General features: G+C 34.5%; 2 protein-coding genes across 3 annotated transcripts; both read left to right on the forward strand.

Annotated features, from left to right (window-relative positions):
• The first annotated feature begins 396 nt into the window (after positions 1–396).
• On the forward strand, positions 397–5,807 carry LOC132627557 (alcohol dehydrogenase-like 1). 2 transcript variants are annotated; one of them, XM_060342957.1, is made up of 11 exons: positions 397–446; positions 730–809; positions 920–1,059; positions 1,140–1,186; positions 1,763–2,088; positions 2,892–2,974; positions 3,203–3,278; positions 3,394–3,458; positions 3,577–3,672; positions 4,618–4,782; positions 5,550–5,807. In XM_060342957.1, exons 2-11 carry the CDS (start codon positions 758–760, stop codon positions 5,664–5,666), a joined length of 1,167 nt encoding a protein of 388 aa, XP_060198940.1. In that variant the 5' UTR covers positions 397–446; positions 730–757; the 3' UTR covers positions 5,667–5,807. The 2 variants fall into 2 exon arrangements, with proteins under 2 accessions (XP_060198940.1, XP_060198941.1); XM_060342958.1 differs by lacking the exon at positions 397–446 and adding an exon at positions 450–528.
• A 2,413-nt stretch (positions 5,808–8,220) lies between these two features.
• On the forward strand, positions 8,221–14,493 carry LOC132627559 (cytochrome c oxidase subunit 6b-1-like). The gene is made up of 5 exons (XM_060342959.1): positions 8,221–8,408; positions 11,623–11,913; positions 12,010–12,092; positions 12,206–12,287; positions 14,139–14,493. Exons 1-5 carry the CDS (start codon positions 8,367–8,369, stop codon positions 14,190–14,192), a joined length of 552 nt encoding a protein of 183 aa, XP_060198942.1. The 5' UTR covers positions 8,221–8,366; the 3' UTR covers positions 14,193–14,493.
• The last annotated feature ends 2,884 nt before the right edge of the window (positions 14,494–17,377 follow it).

Consider the following 17,377-nt stretch of genomic DNA (forward strand, 5'->3'; position numbering starts at 1 on the left):
AAGTTCAGAAGGGTAAGTAAGACCACAAATAATTTAAGGATGCAACTAATCTATACAAAATTTAGGAGAATTTTTAGGTATTCTTCCAGAAAATAAAAGCATCCTTTGAACGATTAAAGTTTTTATTTCAGAAGCATATGAAATGAAAGATTTGAACATTTTTTCTATGAATAATTCTTACAAAATGATCGAGGGTGCGTGTGCCCACATGATTGATAAAACTATTTTATTGTGGTCAATCACATGCACCTCCGCCAAGGTTGCCTCACACTCAGCTGTTTGATTTTTCTATAAAGATTCTTCCTTTTACATAATTTCCACGACCAAACTTCAAATATTTTACGTCAATTGACCAACACTACCCTTCGACTGGCTACTCGAGACAATCGAAATAGATAGTACAAGAGTATTTGTTTTCACTGCTTATTGTTAATTACCTTTGAACGGTAAGAGTTTTTACAAAAACTTATGGAATGAAAGATTTAATAGTATCTTTTCTATGAAATAATAATGTCATCCCCAACTAAGGTAAGTAAAATGGGTTTAGCGCACAAAACATAAAGAAAATTCTATAACTACTAAAAACTATGGTTTAATTTAATAAGTTGGTAGCATACCTAAAACTCCCTAAGTTTGACATGAATAATTAATAGCAACTCTAAATTATTTGTAGTCTTAATTAATCTCTGAACTTGGCAGCTACTTATCCAGTTTTCTTATTTATTGAAGAAGTTGGATTGGAGAAGACCACAAAGTCATGAGTTCAAATTCTGCATCACAGACAGCAGGAAAACCCATAAGATGCCAAGGTTTTTTCTTTCTCAACATTAATTTCTCTTTTAATTTCTCATAACAATTTGAATACCTAATTAATCTGTAATTAATATCGTCTAATTGTATGTTTTCTTTAAGTAAACAGCTGCAGTGTGCAGAAAAGCAGGGGAACCTCTGATCATTGAAGAAATCGAGGTTGCCCCTCCGAGTTCTTGGGAGGTTCGGATCAAGATTCTTTGCACTTCCCTCTGTCAATCTGATCTTAGTTTCTGGAAATTATCAGCTGTAAGTTAACCAAATTAATTTTTAACTAGACTAATAAATATCTATGTTCTTCATAAGTTACTGTTAATTAATATCCTCAGGGACCAGCTTCTGCTTTCCCCAGAATTCTTGGTCATGAAGCAGCTGGGTAATTTACTTACTCTATCAACAAATAGCTATTGCTTCCATTTTCTTTTCGTCATCTTTTTGGATTATTAGGCATGAGGTTTTCTTCCTTTTTCTTAATCCACTTCAAGGCATGCCACATGTAGCCAAAATGACTTGAATTTCCAACTATAGTTACATCATGTTCGTGTGAACAAATATTCTTTAACTGCTATAGTGAAATATAATACTATAACTTAGCTATTATAGTGAAACGTTATTATACATGGCAACTTAAAGAGATCTGACTATATCCTCCTCTCAATTGTGTACCCAATCCCTTCATTCCTTTAAAATATAAATATCTAACTTATAACACTAATTGGTAATTCTTTTTATATATTATCAGCGTATTATAGTACTACATGGTAACAAGTAATCTACTCTACTATATAGAGGTTACTGGTCTTATTTTTTATGGAAGGTATACCTAGATATAGTTACTTTTAATTGTATGAAAAAAATCATGATATCGCACGAAAAAGAGTTTCATATTCTATTTATTTTTTCCTATGGTTCATGCATATGAGATTAATTATTTCTTTTTCATATGATTTAGTGTTGTGGAGAGTGTAGGGGAAAATGTAGAGGAAGTGAAAGAAGGGGACATAGTGATACCAGTGTTTAAAAGGAACTGTGGAGAATGCAGATATTGCAAGTGCCCAAAGGGGAATGCTTGTTCTAAATTTTCAGTTGATTATCCCTGTGGGATGCCAAGGGATGGAAGCAGCAGGTTTAAGGACAAAAATGGAGAAAAATTGCACCATACACTCAGGGTCTCCAGCTTCTCTGAGTATACAGTTGTTGATGTCACACATGTTGTGAGGATGTCTCCAGATTTTCCCATTGATAAAGCTTCTTTACTTTCTTGTGGGGTTTCTACAGGTTTGTTTCACTTAATTTTTTTTTGAATTACTTAAATTTTTTTGAATTATCCAGTACTGTCCAGTTTTATTGTTCGAACTCTTCAAAACTGTTGATGCATGTGTGTGTTGGATCTTTCTAAAATAGTGCATTTTTGGAGGACCCAACACGGGTGCGGTAACATTTTTAGAGAATACAAAGAATGTAAATGTTCGGTACTCCACGGACCCGGCTAATCTGAATTCGGATTGTATAGGGTCCATTAAGGAAAAAGCTCTTATTACAAAGACCTTTTCTCGATCGAGCCCGAGATATTCATAGATCGATATCATCCATCCCACCACATCACTGAGTATTTTTTTATCCCAAAATTCTGTTAAATCGTTTAAAAAGTGTAAAGAAAATCATCATGTAATTAAATACTCCCTATTCTCAACCCAAACAACTTAATTCTCTTACGAGGAGTTTCAAATGTATTATGTCTTCATCAGCTTAAATTGAAAATATCACTATTTATTGTACTGTCGTGTAATTTTTAACTAGATATTTCAGAAATGAAGTAATGCATCCCCTGTTTAAGATTGAAAATTTTGGTTGAATTGACTGTTGAAACTTGAAAGTTAATACAAAATAAAGGTAAACCGTGGAAGGTGTAGATTTTCTAATTCATAAGTATTTAATATTCAACATGATTTAACGCTGTTTCTTTTCAGTGATTTAAGTGTTGTTCGTAGAATGTCTTAAGTTTTGACAAACAATGTGCATGAAATTATATATATACAAATTTCATAAATTAAAATCAGCATTTCGTAATTTGTTAGCAGGATTGGGAGCGGCATGGAAAGCTGCAGAAGTTGAGGAAGGTTCAACCGTGGCAATATTTGGTCTCGGAGCTGTGGGACTAGCGGTAACTCTGAATAATTTGATAAACATCTCTACTTGTTCGGTTTTACACTCGGGGCCCCCTATTCCACGAAGTCTCAACCAGACACCTGAACTCGGTTAAGATAGGAGTTTTAAACGCCTCTGACACTCTACATGTTGTTGATCACTCAAATAACTATCGGTGTAATTTCAGTACTTATTAGGTCCGAGCTAGCTACTTGTTTTCTCAAAATATAATACTATGTAACAGGTTGCAGAAGGAGCAAGGTTACGTGGAGCTTCAAAAATAATAGGTGTCGATTTAAATCCAGAAAAAATTGAAATTGGTACGTATTATTACTTAAACAACCATACTTAATCTCACATAAAAATACTAAAATAAAAAATAAAAGAAGAGGATATTTTTACTGAAAAGTGGATATCAAATGTATGTATGACTAGGGAAGAAGTTTGGACTTACAGATTTTATTAACCCTACAGCCTGTGGTGAGAAATCAACTAGCCAGGTTTGTTTACTTTTTGTTTTTCCTTATTTGTGCCTCCATTTATGGCTTTTTGTTTTCAACTTCACTACAGATAATTAAAACGAACTAATTTGTATTATTCAATAATTAATTGTCACAGGTAATAAAAGAGATGACTGATGATGGAGCTGACTACTGTTTTGAGTGTATTGGATTGACGTCCTTAATGCAAGAGGCTTTTAGTAGTTGTCGAAAGGTACATATGTCTTTCAGTAGGATATTTTCTCAATCATTTAACTTTTTGAACTATAAATAATTGTATTTTATGCACTTTTCAAACTTATAAAATACAACTTTCGAAGATGAAGTAATAAGTGACTAGAATCATAATTAATGAGGATGAACCCTTTTTTAAAAGTTGTTAAAAAGGTAGCTTAAATGTGAAATTTTGAAACTTGTGATAATCTAAAACACGTTAATTTTTCCAGAAGATCCAACGTCAAAACTAGCTATTCGTACTCTATAATTTAGATATACTAAAATCTAGTCTGAAAAAGCCACGTTTGTTTATAAGTTTATTCTATACTCCTTATTGTAGCCAATTAGCCAAACTAACACTCAACAGTTTGCTCCTCTTCCATTGGATCCTAATCCACCAAATAAATGACAATAACAAGGAATATGACGTTTCAATAAAGAAGAAAGAAAAAAAAAAGTATTGGAATAAAATACTGATCAAAATCAGCAAACTCAAAGGTTCATAAATTTGAAGACGAAATAATAAAAATATCACGGTTTCGAGTGTATCCTCCAGCAATAATGACTAAACTTTCATCTCCGAAATTTAAAAGAATAGATTTTACTCCCTCCTTTCACTTTTACTTGTCCACTTTTTACTTAGTACACCCTTAAAAAATAATAAATGAAGTGCATAATTTACCAATCTACTCATATTAATTGGTGCATACTTTTATTGGATTTGAAAAATGATTTGAAGTGAGTAATTAATAATATGGTAAAATGGAGAAAAAAAATTATCTTGTCTTGATATACTAAAAGTGACAAGTAAAAGTGTTTTTTTTTTTTTAGAATACTGGACAAGTAAAAGTAAACAGAGAGAGTAATTAAATGATTAATTATTGAACGATTTTTTTAGAATATTTTTTATTTTTGCTTCCTCCAAATATGTTGTCAATTGTAGGAAAATGGAAAGACTATAATACTTGGGGTTGATATACATGGCACACCGTTAAGCATTAACCCTCGTGAGCTGGTGGTGTCTGGAAAAACTATCATAGGATCCCTGTTTGGAGGTGTCAAGGCTAAAGTTGACATTCCCATCTTTGCTACTAAATATTTGAATAATGTAAGTTTCCTTGTGATTATTGTTTTGTAATTACTTTTTCAATTACATGTATCTAACTTTAATCATTGTGAATATTAATATTATATACCCCTGTCAGAAAAATCTAATGAACCTACCATATAATCCCAAAAAGAAAAAAGTCAAAAACTATGGGTGTCTTTGGTAGGAAGGAAAATATTTTTCACGGGAGATATTTTCTGAAAAATAAGTGATTTTCTTGTTTATTTATTTATTTATTGATGTTGATAAGTAAATTGAAATTTATTTTGGTATTTGTCAAACCTGCTTTTGAAAACACTTCTCTTGAGCTGAGGGTTTATCGAAAACAACCTCTCTACCTCACACAAGGAGTGTTAAGGTTTGTGTACACCACACCCTCTCCACACTCCATTTGTGAGATCACATCGAGTAAATAAACACTAGGATGGGTGGAGGGGGTGAGTGATGGGGATAAGAGCGGGGGTGCAGGGAGTAGGGTACGTGTCAGGGTTGGGAACGGGGAGAGGGGGGGGGGGGGGGGGGGGAGGTAGACAATCCATTAAATGTCATGCACTTATGGGGTCGGGACTTGTTTTTTCTACTTTCACCACGAAAGTCGTCTTCTTGATTTTTAATAAACTTATTTTCTTAAAGGAAAAAAAAATTAGTCAACCAACCAAACATCAAAAATTGAAAGGAAATTGTTTTATTCCATACGGAATACAACCTATGGTATGATTTATACCACATACTTGTATATGATGTTTTTCTTTTCTAATCTTGGACAGGAATTGAACTTGGACGGATTCATAACGCATGAAGTTAACTTTCAGGATATTAACAAAGCATTTGACTTACTTCAAGCAAGGAAATCGCTGCGTTGTATCATTTGGATGGATAAATGATCCTGTTTTTATATATTTTTTCTCTTTACTGCAATGTAAAATAATGTATGCATGCGATATTCTACGGTCCAACTACTGAATATTGGTACAAAATTATGTGAAATTCCTTTCCTGGTTTATGAAGATTCAATACTTAAACGATAGTCATTTGCTTTCTAATACGATGTCAATGTTATGAATAACAACATCACTCAATAAAATAAGGCGCTGAAGATAGATAGTTGCAAATTTGTAGTATTTGTTTCCTATTTTTATGGAACATAGTACTAGTTTAACTTCATTTTTTGTAAGCCAATCGTAATTAATTACGCTAGTGATGAACTGAATGAGCCTTGCGACAACACAAGATACAATCTTAAAAGTATGAATTACGAAGACTTCAAGAAGGGGCGAGTGTTCAGATAGCTGTTTCGAGGTTCGCAAGACAGTCAAAATTTACAGAATATTTAATTTTTGGTCGCTTAAATTAAATTCAACTTCAGACCTATAGAACTTAAGTTACAAACTTCATACATATGACATGAGTATGAAGTTGGCATATTGTTATGCAGTTCGAACTTCAGATATTCTAGACTGAAATTAGGCTTAGTTATCTGCAACCTCCTGTATATCTAAAATTTGAACTACCAAGCGTAACCTCCAACCTCATTACAGAATATTTAATTTTTAGTCGCTTAAATTAAATTCAACTTCAGACCTATAGGACTGAAGTTACAAACTTCATACATACGACATGAGTATGAAGTTGGCATATTGTTATGCAGTTCGAACTTCAGATAATCTAGTATGAAATTAGGCTAGCTGTCTCCAACCTCCTGTATATCTAAAATTTGAACTACCAAAGTCTAACCTCAGACCTAAAATAAATTATCCCAGGTCCAAAATGCATAAGTTCAGCATTCCAAACTGGGTTGAAGGTGATTCCAAAAGAAGAAGGATAAAAGAAAAGGAGGAGTGCAGGTATAACGTTTATCTATACTGATTACAAGTTAATCATTTTTTTTTTAAAATAGAAACAACTTATATAGCATATGTAAAATCGATTAGTTCAATTCCTATCTTCAATTATTGAAGAATGGGCTAATTGGGCACAGTCCATATCGGCCTGGAAGCCCATCTTAACGAAATTGCGTGAGGCAACGATAAAGGGTTTTCCACACAAATCTATTTGAGAGCGGTCTTTAATTTTTGGTCCTCAAATTTGTGATCTTTAATTTTTAGAGGAATTTTCACAAATGACTATATTTTGGGATTTTTTTTTAGGCATAGCTACATTTTTGTTAATTACATTTTGTAGCTACAGTAACTTGTATTCAATTCGGTTGTATTCCGTTATATTCAATTCGGTTGTATTCATTCGTAGCTACTTTTACATTGTATTTAACTTATTGAATTATTGTACTCAAACAACGTAAATGCAAAAAAAAATACTGGAATATTCAGTTGTATTCAAATTCATTGTATTCATTTCTATACAAAAAGATCTCCTTCGGAATACAGTAAAAAAATACATAAAGAAACATTATATTTTACACTAAAAAAATAATGAATACACTCAGATCTAAGATATAAAATATAAAATACACTCAGATTTGAGATACAAGAAATAAAACACACTAAGATATGAGATTCAAGAAATAAAATATGCTTAGATCTGAGAAAAATTCTATCGATTGGCCGTGGATTCCGGTCATAGGAGACGACGATGGTGGAGGAGAGAAGCCAACGATGTATCCAGTTAAATCTGTTTCGATTTCAAAGGAGAAGCCAACGATGGAGCTCTGTTTTAGTGGTGGGGCTCTCTTTTAATGATGGTTATGAGAAATACACTCAAAATCGCTTCGAAATTGGGACAGATCTTATTCGATTTGAAGGAGAAGCCAATGATGGAGCTCTGTTTTAATAGCGGAATATAGGTGGTTGATGCGTGCTTCCGGGTGGTATTGAGGTGAAGATAAAGAGAGGAAAGTGAGGAGAAGACATGGGTGCGCTGTTTTTACTCTTCAGCATTTTTGGAGCGACATAAACTAAAATACAGCGGCATAGGTAGCGTTTAGCTTCGACATATGTATCATAACATCCCACAAGCTATGCCGGATAAGGCATAATTTTCAACATTCAACATAATTTGAAGGAAAAAAAAAGTTTAGATTTCGCTTGGCGTAGTGAGCATTTAGCTTCATCCTATATATCATCACATGTACACTAGTTATGCCAAAAAAGACAAAACTTTCAACACTAAACATAACCTGAAAAAATACTACACAACTTATGTCGCATAACTTCATTCCTAGAGAATTTGTGTTGAGATGAGATAAAAGTACAGTTTCCGAAGATGAAAATATTACAGAACTTATGTCAAGTAAATGATATCTAAATATTTTCATTAAATAACCACTAGGGTCCAAAATTAAAAGCCACAGATATATTAAATAGGCCAATCCGTGCAAAAATATGAAGGATAAACCCAAACCCGAGTCCATTGATAGATAATCCAACGATAACAACACAGACTTGGAGGCCCATGGGCCACACCTGGAAAACGAAACCTTTCTAACGGCAGATCAGGTAGCCATCACTCCCCCATCGTCTCAATACTGACTAAACTGAACATCCTACCCAAAACCTAATCACTCTGCTACTCTATTTGTTCTTTGTCTAAGGTTCTTCCGTGGGCCGCCGTCACAGCTGATTGCAGCAATGGCCGAAGTTGCAGCCTCAAATGTTCCATCCTTATCTGAGGTAAAATTACACCCCTATTTTTCATCTCCGATTTGGTTTCTGCTCTGCAATTTACCAATTTTTTTTTTTTGGTGCTATATCATTGTTCAGAAAAAATTGAAGGACTAGTGAAGCAATATGAATCTGGAATCAAAGTTAATCAGCATGATTAGGATACGTGTTTGATCTTTAATTATGTCGTAGTTTAATGAATGATAATATGACTTTTTCTTAATTGGATTGGAGAATTGTTTTTAGGGAAAGAAAACAAAGAGCATATAGTGAAGATGTTGTTGTTCTCCAATAGTATGATTATTTACTACTAGTTCTGATCTGAATGAAATTGATTTTATTATGAAGTTGGCTGAAGGCTTCTCTTACTGTCTGTTGATAAGATTTTGATTTACATGAGTAGTTGTCTGAATTTGTAATATCGTGTCTCTTGAGGTTCATCTAGGGATCGAGAAAGTGAAGGGTAAAGAGAGGAAAAACGAAGTAGCTTATATATATATATATATATATATGCTTGTTGGGTTTATAACAAAGTTACATATTTTGTTTTGTTCTTGAGAGTCAGCTGAAAAGTTGTAGGAAGTTAAGATCTATGTGTAACCAACTTATTTGAACATATCATAAGTTAACAATTTCTATTAATAGAGGAACTTTGTAACAAATCTTTACAAAAATGTGAATCAAATTTTCATTAGAAACAGTTAAATTACATAAGATTGTGCTTTAATCTAAGGAATGTGCGACTTTATTAGCCCCTGGTCCCTGGCTGGGAAGGATCGAGCTCATTCTTGTTCCGGTAAGAGGTACACTATGCTTGCATGGTATCCTAAACATAATATGAAATCCTCTAGTTCAAGATTGCTGCACTTTCACTGTAATATATGACATGGGAATTTGCATTTCAGAAGAATGAAAATCCTTTGAGCATTTCCATGTGTAATCCTGCTTTCTTTTGTTTAGACTTTCTCTAGATTCTTCCGCAAATAAATTGGAAAACCTATATCAACATTTTATTCTGGAGTAAAGCTTTCTGATAATGCATACTTTATCTTATAAAATAATAAGCTTTCTGATAATGCATTTATCAAATTTTTCAAAAGCGAAAAGTGCAATAAACAACTTGCCTTTTGGGGCCTTAAGCGAGAAGGATGAAGGGAAGCGCATACTTCTCCGAAGGTGCAGAACTTACAAAGCTACAAGCATTACCTAGCATGTGGAAGCTATAACATCAAAATTGCTACTATTGATTGCAACATGCAATATACAACGATAATGTTAGTCCCAGCACTTACCCAATCAAAAAATGGAATGTTAATCCCATCAACTCAAACAATAAATACCTTTTAAATGTAATTTAGACAATAAACTTTACCTTATTAAAAAAAATGTAATTTCGACAAGCCCACTGGAGGATTACTTCAATCATAAAATTGATTTTCAGTCTTGTTAATAAGCCGTGAAATAACTAATCTGTGGCGTTTGATTTTATATTTTATATATGAGCAATAAGTAAGGAAAACATTGAAATTAAATAAATTTGTGATTGGAGTTATTGATCAACATATTGAATGCTGCAAATGAATAATTTTATTGCTTATTCAATTGTTTTTAATAGCCATATAATAATTAATTTGCTCCAGTCAATTTTATATTTAATTTTTTTAGGACCATAGAAATAATTAGCTTTAATTGCAAATCAATTTTTTCCATTTTCCTAACAATCAATCTTTAAATAAGAATTGAAGAATATGAAATGAGATAGAGAACAAAAAAGAATAGGAGAAAGGAATTGTGAGAATAGAGAGAGGAAGTTGCTCCATGATTGCAGGTCCCTCATGCAGAAGCTGGGTAACCCAACGGTCTCTCACTCATACAGGGAAACTAACAGCGTAGCAGATATATTAGCTAGTTATGGTAGCCAACTATGCCCTCCCACAACCAGTTTGTATTTTGACAAACCACCACCTTTCCTCACTGCCCTTCTCCAACAGGATGCTGCAGGTGATCCACTTCCTCGTCGTATCAACACCAGCCATGGGAATACTCTCCCAGACTTACCTTGTACGCAGCAGTATTGTACTAGTAGCTGCTCTAACCCCTCCCACTTTTGTACTCATACTTCCTCAGGAAGTTCTCCCTCTTATAGTTCGGATAGTAGTAGCAGTAGCTTTCCTTCTGTCTTTCATAGTACTAGTAATAGTTGTTTCTCACTTCCATGTAATATGCCCGTACATACGTGTATGGAACCCCCCCCCCCCCCCCCTGTATGAGCCTCTTTAATTAAATATCAGTATCTGTTTGACCAAAAAAAAAAGAGAATAAAGAGAGTAGAAAAAAGTATAAAATACAGCTAAGTAGTAGAAGAACAAGAAGACTAACTGAAGTGTAGTAGAGAAGAATCCTAGTACTCAAATAGCAAAAGAATCCATCTTTTCTCGTGTTCTTTATCTTCTTTTAACTTAGATTCAAGTGAAGAGCAGAAGACTACAAAGAGAACTGAATGAAGCGTACTAGAGAAGAGTCCTAGTGATCAAATAGCAAATGGACCCATCTTTTATCCATGTTTTCTTTTGCTTTTATCTTCTTGTAACTTAGATTCACAAAGCGATCGCTTCTCTCGTGGTTTCCTCAATGTCTCACCCTCTAAAGTGCTTTCCTTCTTGAAATTGATTTGCCCCTCGCGTCATTGTTTAGTGAGAACAATCACCTGAAATTGATCATCGAGTAAAGGAATGTGCAGGAGAACCAAACGGACTATGTGAGGAGAAGAAGACAGCAAAGAGATTGAAGTGTACTAGAGAAGAATCCTAGTACTCAACTAGCAAAAGGATCCATTTTTACCCATCTTTTCTCTTACTTGTAATCTTCTTTCCAACGTATCTTCTTCTCGCATGTTTCCCCGTGTGCCTCACCAGCACCCACCCTCTGAAGTGCTCACCTTCTTGAAATTGCTTCGCCCCTTGTGTCTTTATTTTTTTGGAGCAGTCACTTCTAATTGATCTTCGAGTACAGAAATGTGTTCTGGCATAAACTCTTTACCTAGTTGTGAGCTTGTAATTTCTTTAACTCTTCTATTTTGACATGTTTCTCGACAATTTAGTATTTGATACTTTAGAGGATAATAATATCCTTTGGCTCTATTATTTTGCACTTAGATTTTCTTTGCCTAGATAGGTGTTTTTGCTGCAGATGACAAATCTTTTTCCTATTCCTAAATGTGCAGCAATATTTACTGAAAGAGCTTGAAGAGAAATCCACAGTGGCAGCAAGTCCAGTGGAAGAAGCTGAGGTTAAGGCCCCCTCAACTGCTCCAACTGAAGAAGTTATTTCCAAGACTGAGGAAAATACAGTGGTTGAGAGCAGCGAAGTTGCCCCTGCACCAGAGGAAAGCAGTGAAGCTGCAGCTGAAGCTTCTCCAGCTGTGGAGCCTGCCACTGATGAAAGCAGTGAAAGTACTGAAGATGAGACCTCAGAAAATCAGGAATCTGCTGTTGAAGAAACCCCTGAGATCAAGGTTAGATGTAGTTAACCATCAATTGTGACTGCTTTTTCACTTTCAATACCTATGCATTGACTGTCTTCTGTTATTTATGATATGATTGGCAATCAGCTTGAGACAGCACCTGCTGACTTCCGTTTCCCTACTACAAACCAGACGAGGCACTGCTTTACAAGATATGTTGAATACCATCGGTCAGTATACGTAGCTATACTAGTAACATTCCTCCTTTGTGTTTCTTCCTTGCGTCTTGTAATCTAGATCAAATAGCGAAGTTTCACCTATGTAACATTGGTTTGTTTTTCAGGTGCACAGCAGCAAAGGGTGAAGGTGCGCCCGAGTGTGACAAGTTTGCCAAGTACTACCGTTCTCTTTGCCCTGGTGAATGGGTATGTTTGTTTTATACCTTTATATCTTATAAGATTTTGATAGTATGTGAAATCATCTTGATTCCCATGTTTAAGTTCAACTTAACTTTGGGCAAATATGGAATAAACTACGTTAGATCCTAGATGTCTGCTAATGAGACAGAATTGCCCTTAGGTTTTTTGGCTGGACAAATTTATATTTTAATGTGGATTTGCAACCTCTGAATTTGAAATTGTTAGAAATCAAAATCTCTTAGGGAGCTATTTGATTCACGAACATGTTATCACCGCTAGGTATACATTGTATATTATAGAAGTGTTTAGTTTGGTACATTGTTTAGTTTGTTAAAAGTTTGATTCATTGTCTTGAAAACTAGAGATGCATTGTATGTTATAGAAGTGTTTAGGTTTAACTGAATAATTTTCTTTTTACAATTATACACTGTGGCTTCTTTATAGTATTACGCAAAATTGGATAATGAACGCATTTTAGGAAAAGGAATGTCAATCAACCTATACTTCTTGGCCATAGGCATACTTACAAAACCTTAGTTAGGTTGACCAAATCCAGTGTAGACCTCGCACACACATCCACATTGTGTCAGGTTGACACGGGTGCGGCAAAGATTTTGAAGGATCCGAGCAAAATAGATCCAAGGATGCCCAAAGGTCTTCCTATTGACCTCGCACACACATCCACATTGTGTCAGGTTGACACGGGTGCGGCAAAGATTTTGAAGGATCCGAGCAAAATAGATCCAAGGATGCCCAAAGGTCTTCCTATTGAAATAAATTAGGAGGCAATCAAGTAATATATCACCCAAGTGTTCAACTCTTTTGCTGAGCTTCCAAAGAACACCAAAGGCCTTATCAACATGGATAGATGGAATCTTCCATCTTTTAGAATCAAACAAGCCAAACCTGCTCAAATAGTATATGATCCCCCTTGAATTCCGTATTTACATCTCAGACAGGACATGGATTAGTCTCACCTCAATGATCATGTATAAAGTTTGGTATACCAAACTCAACTCTGTATCTTTCTGCACATAAATGATCAATGGAGACAAAGTTTAACCCAAAAAAAAAAAAAAAAGGTAGTATATCACCAGAATTCCCTCGCCCCATACAACCTTCCAAAATATAGATTTGCGGAACTTTCTTCATAATAAGATTTCATTTTAAAATTGTTTTGGAATGTACATTCTAGAAGGTGGTGGTGGAAGTTGGGAACCAGATGATGTTAGCATACCAGCTCGTTTACCTTAGTGATCCAGTTATGTGGTTACCACAAGTGAAGTTAGCAATTTGGGCCAACTCCAAGTAGTGATTGTGGTGGACGTGACTGAGATGAGCAGTTTCCAGCGATTACAGCTATGATCAAAAGTACCAACCCTGTAGGTCAAGTGCAGCCACTATTTTTAGGAGCAAAGGATGGAGTAGAAGATATCTTTATTGGGGAGCAAAGCAATTTTTAGCGAGGATGATGCAAGATTAAACCCTCAGGGGTTGGCCTGGTGGTAATTGGCTTGAGCCTTGGGGTTTGCTCCCTTTCAAGGTCTCAAGTTCGAAACCCATTGGGTGCAAACAATTTCTGAGGGCCATCGGACTGGGGTAAAACCCTGAATTACCCGTGGTGCACTTGCGGGAAACTCCTTGCCGAGGGCCTGTGCACCCCCGGGATTAGTCGGGGCTCAAAGAGACCCGGACACCCGGTGCTTAATAAAAAAAAATGATGCAAGATTAAACTAAAATATTGCCAAATAAGGACTTATTTAGGGTCATTTGTTAGGTAGTCCTAATCCTGTTTGATTACGCGTCATTATAATCCTTTCATGTTGTCAACTTCATTGCTTTTGAATATGGCTGCAGATTGACAGATGGAATGAGCAGAGAGAGAATGGCACCTTTCCCGGACCATTGTAAATTGTGGTGCCCAAATGTTCAGTCCCTGCTGCATCTGAATTCTAAAGTGAATGGGAGAGTCCATTTTTGTTATCAATAAATTTAAGCGTGCTTATTGGAACTAGCTCAAGCCTTCAATGAGTTACACTGCTACAAAAAGTTGTTTCAGATCATCAATTCTTGAGTTAACGTCTTCTTAAATACAATTTTATGCGTCGATCTCTTGTAGTAGTGATGTATCATCTAGTACAATCTGTTGGCATTTCATAAATGATTCAAACTGATGATGAATAATAGCAGACAAATAATGCTTATTTTTTCATCCCTCTACTTGGCTCCTTCCACAGTGCATCTGCAGCCTCCAAGGGCAGCTCGGTGCACTAAGCTCCCGCTATGCGCGGGGTCCGGCCTCCAAGCTCATGCCAAATATTTGCTCATGGGGTTTCTAGTCATTGTCATTCCTAATTAGATGATTTGAATTTATTATTCTAACTTAATTGACTTAGTAGAGACTGCATAAATACACATCTAAGATATCAATAATCTAGTTTAAGGATTTTCTTTCAGTGGAAGCCGGTATCAAATTTGAGTTTTCATTATTAGAGGACTTTCACAGGTTATATCTTCATTACCAGCTATTACTTATTAAGTACCCCAGGATTTAGTTGAGCGTGATATATGCCTTTGAATAAATAAGCTTGTTATAATTACAGCAATTATCACCATTAGTACATGAACTCTGTGCTGCACGGTCGTGATTTTAGAGAACTACGAGAATCATTAATCAAACATTACGCAGAAAGGTTCTGAAAATCTTATTTGATGGTCAGAAAAAAGTTGGTTCTTTTTGGCCGTTTGCTACCTTAAAGATGAGAGTCTTGAGTCCTCCGCATCTTGCAGGTGCACCGCTAGTACTACTTGATTTGTGTTATAAAATAATATTACAAGTACACGACACAAGAGATATAGCTAAAGAAGTTGGAAGAGAAATATTTTTATTGCCTCTTCAATTCTATAAATGGACCTCCTATTTATAGGAAGAAAATAGTGGCAAAAAATATGATAATAGCTTGAAGGTCATGTAATTACTTGGTGGCCAAGTAATTTCCTTGGTGACCAAGTATTCATGGTTTTCAAGTATATTAAATGGATATCCATCACTAATATTTACAACACTCCCCCTTGGATGTTCATTAATAGATGGTGTGCCTCGTTAAAACCTTATTAGGAAAAAACCCCGTGGGAAAAGTCCTAATGAAGGAAAAAGAGTACACATATCTAGTGATACGCTTTGAGAGCTGTCTCATTAAAAACCTTACTAGGAAAATCCAAATGGGACAAAACCTTGGTTAAGGAAAAAAGAGTATAGCGCGTATTTACTCCCTCTGATTAAAGCATCACATAATTCTTGAAGATGGTGAACTCCGATCTTGTATACCAACTTATCATATGTTGAGGTTGGTAGAGCCTTTGTGATCTAATCTGTCAAATGATCATTTGACGAACTAGTCGATCATCTGCATCTTCATTCCTTAAATAGAGTTGCATCATTGCCAAGTACATTCTTGACTTGCTTCATAAACTGTTGTTGTCCTTCTATAATTTGACTGTCATGTAAAACAACATGGTATGACAACAATCCTTCATGGAAATAGATAACATATCTGGATCGAACTTTTATATTGATCAGATAAATATCCTGTATATCCAAAACACTTGACAATATTTGTTGGGATAAACACATTCATGCCATACTTTCATTAGCAGTATGCAATTGATCTTATTTCAATATCTCCATATAGGAGTAAATTATATCATGCTCGCAGTTATAGCAAGATATATAAGTGCATCAATTGCATAAAGATATGGTGCGTTAGGACCAATTCAATTTTCTTATTTCAAATTCTTTCAGCAGATAATGTACTGCTTTTGTAAACTCTTCAAGAGCTCCAACAATATTCATATGAAAGATTCTGACTATCATAAAGAGACAAGGGTAAACATAGTATATTTGTACCATTCGTCAATGAATATACATTAAGGCGATTTCAGTACATCAACCTTGATTCATTTAATCCATTTAAGGATTATAAACAAGTTTCCAAGAATTTGTATATGCTTCAGGCATTTTGAATCCTTAAGAAATTTTCATATAAATTTTGTCAAGTAATCCATATAGGCTGTGACAACTTCCATCAGTATAAATTGTGACATCTTCTGATGTATGGACTACAGGTAAGGCTGGCAACCGGTTCCAACCGGAACCGGTTATGGAACCGGTTCCGGTTTACCGGTTTTTCACTCCAAACCGGAACCGGTCCGGTTTGGAGTGGTTAAAATCTATTTTTTTTTAATTTTTTGTATTATATATATATATTATAGTATTTATTAGTATATTGTAGCTATATTTACATATGTTAGACAAGTTTATAATTAAAATTTAAATATTTACTGACTAACAGACTAACAACAAGTCAGCAATACAGAATAGTGTTTTTCGTATACATATATATGTATAACTTATATATACTTATATATATATAACTTAATATAACTTATATATACTTACATATAACTTAATATATATACTATATATATGTATATATATGTACTATATACTATATATATATATTTATATACTATATATATATACTATATAAGTATATATACTTATATAGTATATATAAATATATATAGTATATATATTAAGTATATATATATATATACTATATATATTTATATATAATATATACTATATAAGTATATATACTTAATATATATATGTTATATATTTATATATAATATATATACCAACGTTTTTTTTTTTTTTTTTTTTTAATTTTTCACCGGTTTAACCGGTTTAGTCCGGTTCCGGTTTAACCGGTTCCGATTTCCAAAATATTGGAACCGGACCGGTAAACCAATACACGGTTAACCGGAACCGGTTATACCGGTTCCGGTTCTGGTTTAACCGGTTCGGTTACCGGTTAAAACCGGTTAAATGAAACCGGTTGCCAGGCGTAACTACAGGTCCAATCGCTTACCAAGATGCATCATTTCACTTGTTAATTATTTCTACGTCAACATGCTTTAAGAGACGTAGAATTTTGATCCTCACAACCTTATACTATATTGCGCGCTATATAGTATCAAAGATATCGTCGACGATATATCATTTGTATCGGTTCGCAATTCGACATAACTTA

Source organism: Lycium barbarum, chromosome 2, assembly GCF_019175385.1.
Source record: "Lycium barbarum isolate Lr01 chromosome 2, ASM1917538v2, whole genome shotgun sequence".
NCBI classification, from domain to species: domain Eukaryota; kingdom Viridiplantae; phylum Streptophyta; class Magnoliopsida; order Solanales; family Solanaceae; genus Lycium; species Lycium barbarum.